The sequence below is a fragment of the Ostreococcus tauri genome (assembly GCF_000214015.3).
Source record: "Ostreococcus tauri WGS project CAID00000000 data, contig chromosome 17, whole genome shotgun sequence".
Taxonomy (NCBI): domain Eukaryota; kingdom Viridiplantae; phylum Chlorophyta; class Mamiellophyceae; order Mamiellales; family Bathycoccaceae; genus Ostreococcus; species Ostreococcus tauri.
In genome coordinates this window covers 247,496-248,196 of record NC_014442.2, presented here as the reverse complement: position 1 = coordinate 248,196, position 701 = coordinate 247,496, and the positions used below count along the sequence as shown (strand labels likewise).

Genomic DNA, 701 nt, shown 5'->3' with positions numbered 1-701 from the left:
GGCGGCCGGCGCGCCGTCGCGGATTCCGCCGCCGTGTGCGCGATCGACAGCGTCATTCCCTGCTCGATTTGTTTTTCCATCGCGAGTAGGTTGTTGTACGAGGCTTGGATCACGGCGAACTTTTCGGTCGCGGCGACCCGAGCCGGGCCCTCGGCGTGTTTGTCCGGATGCCACCGCACGGCGAGGCGGCGAAACGCGCTCTTCACCTCGTCCTGGGACGCCCCCACTGGAAGCCCCAAGCGTTCGAAATCAGCGGCGTGACGAAGGTGGTACACCCGTCGTTCGCGCGCGCGCTTATCGCGCTGACGCTCGCGATCGTCCGCGCGGCGTTGGCGCCGCGCCTCGGCGGCGCGCGCGAACAATTCCTCGATGAGTTCCTTTGCGAGCTCTCGCGCCTCACGCGTGCCGTTGATCATGATTTTCGTCATCGCGCGCGGTGCCGTCGCGTCCGTTCGCACCTTTCCCGACCCCTTTTCTCGCGGATTCAAAACGTCGTCGTCGTCGTCGTCGTCGTCGTCGTCGCTCGCGTCTTCCCGTCTCTCACCGTCCCGGTTCGCGGCGACGTTCGCCGAGACCGCGTCCAACATCCGTTGCGTCGCCGCTCTCGCCTTGGCGTTCGCGTCGTCCAAATCCCCCCCCGTGAAGCTCGCGTTCAACGCCGCGTCGCTCTTCAACACCTGTATCGTCGCCTTACTCCTCCG

General features: G+C 66.0%; 1 protein-coding gene across 1 annotated transcript; it reads right to left on the bottom strand.

The window, feature by feature from the left end:
• Nucleotides 1-701, bottom strand: OT_ostta17g01520 (DnaJ domain; the record flags this gene model as incomplete). The annotated part of the gene is made up of 1 exon (XM_022984442.1): nucleotides 1-701. A coding segment is annotated over one exon (701 nt), but the record flags the coding sequence as incomplete, so codon positions are not given.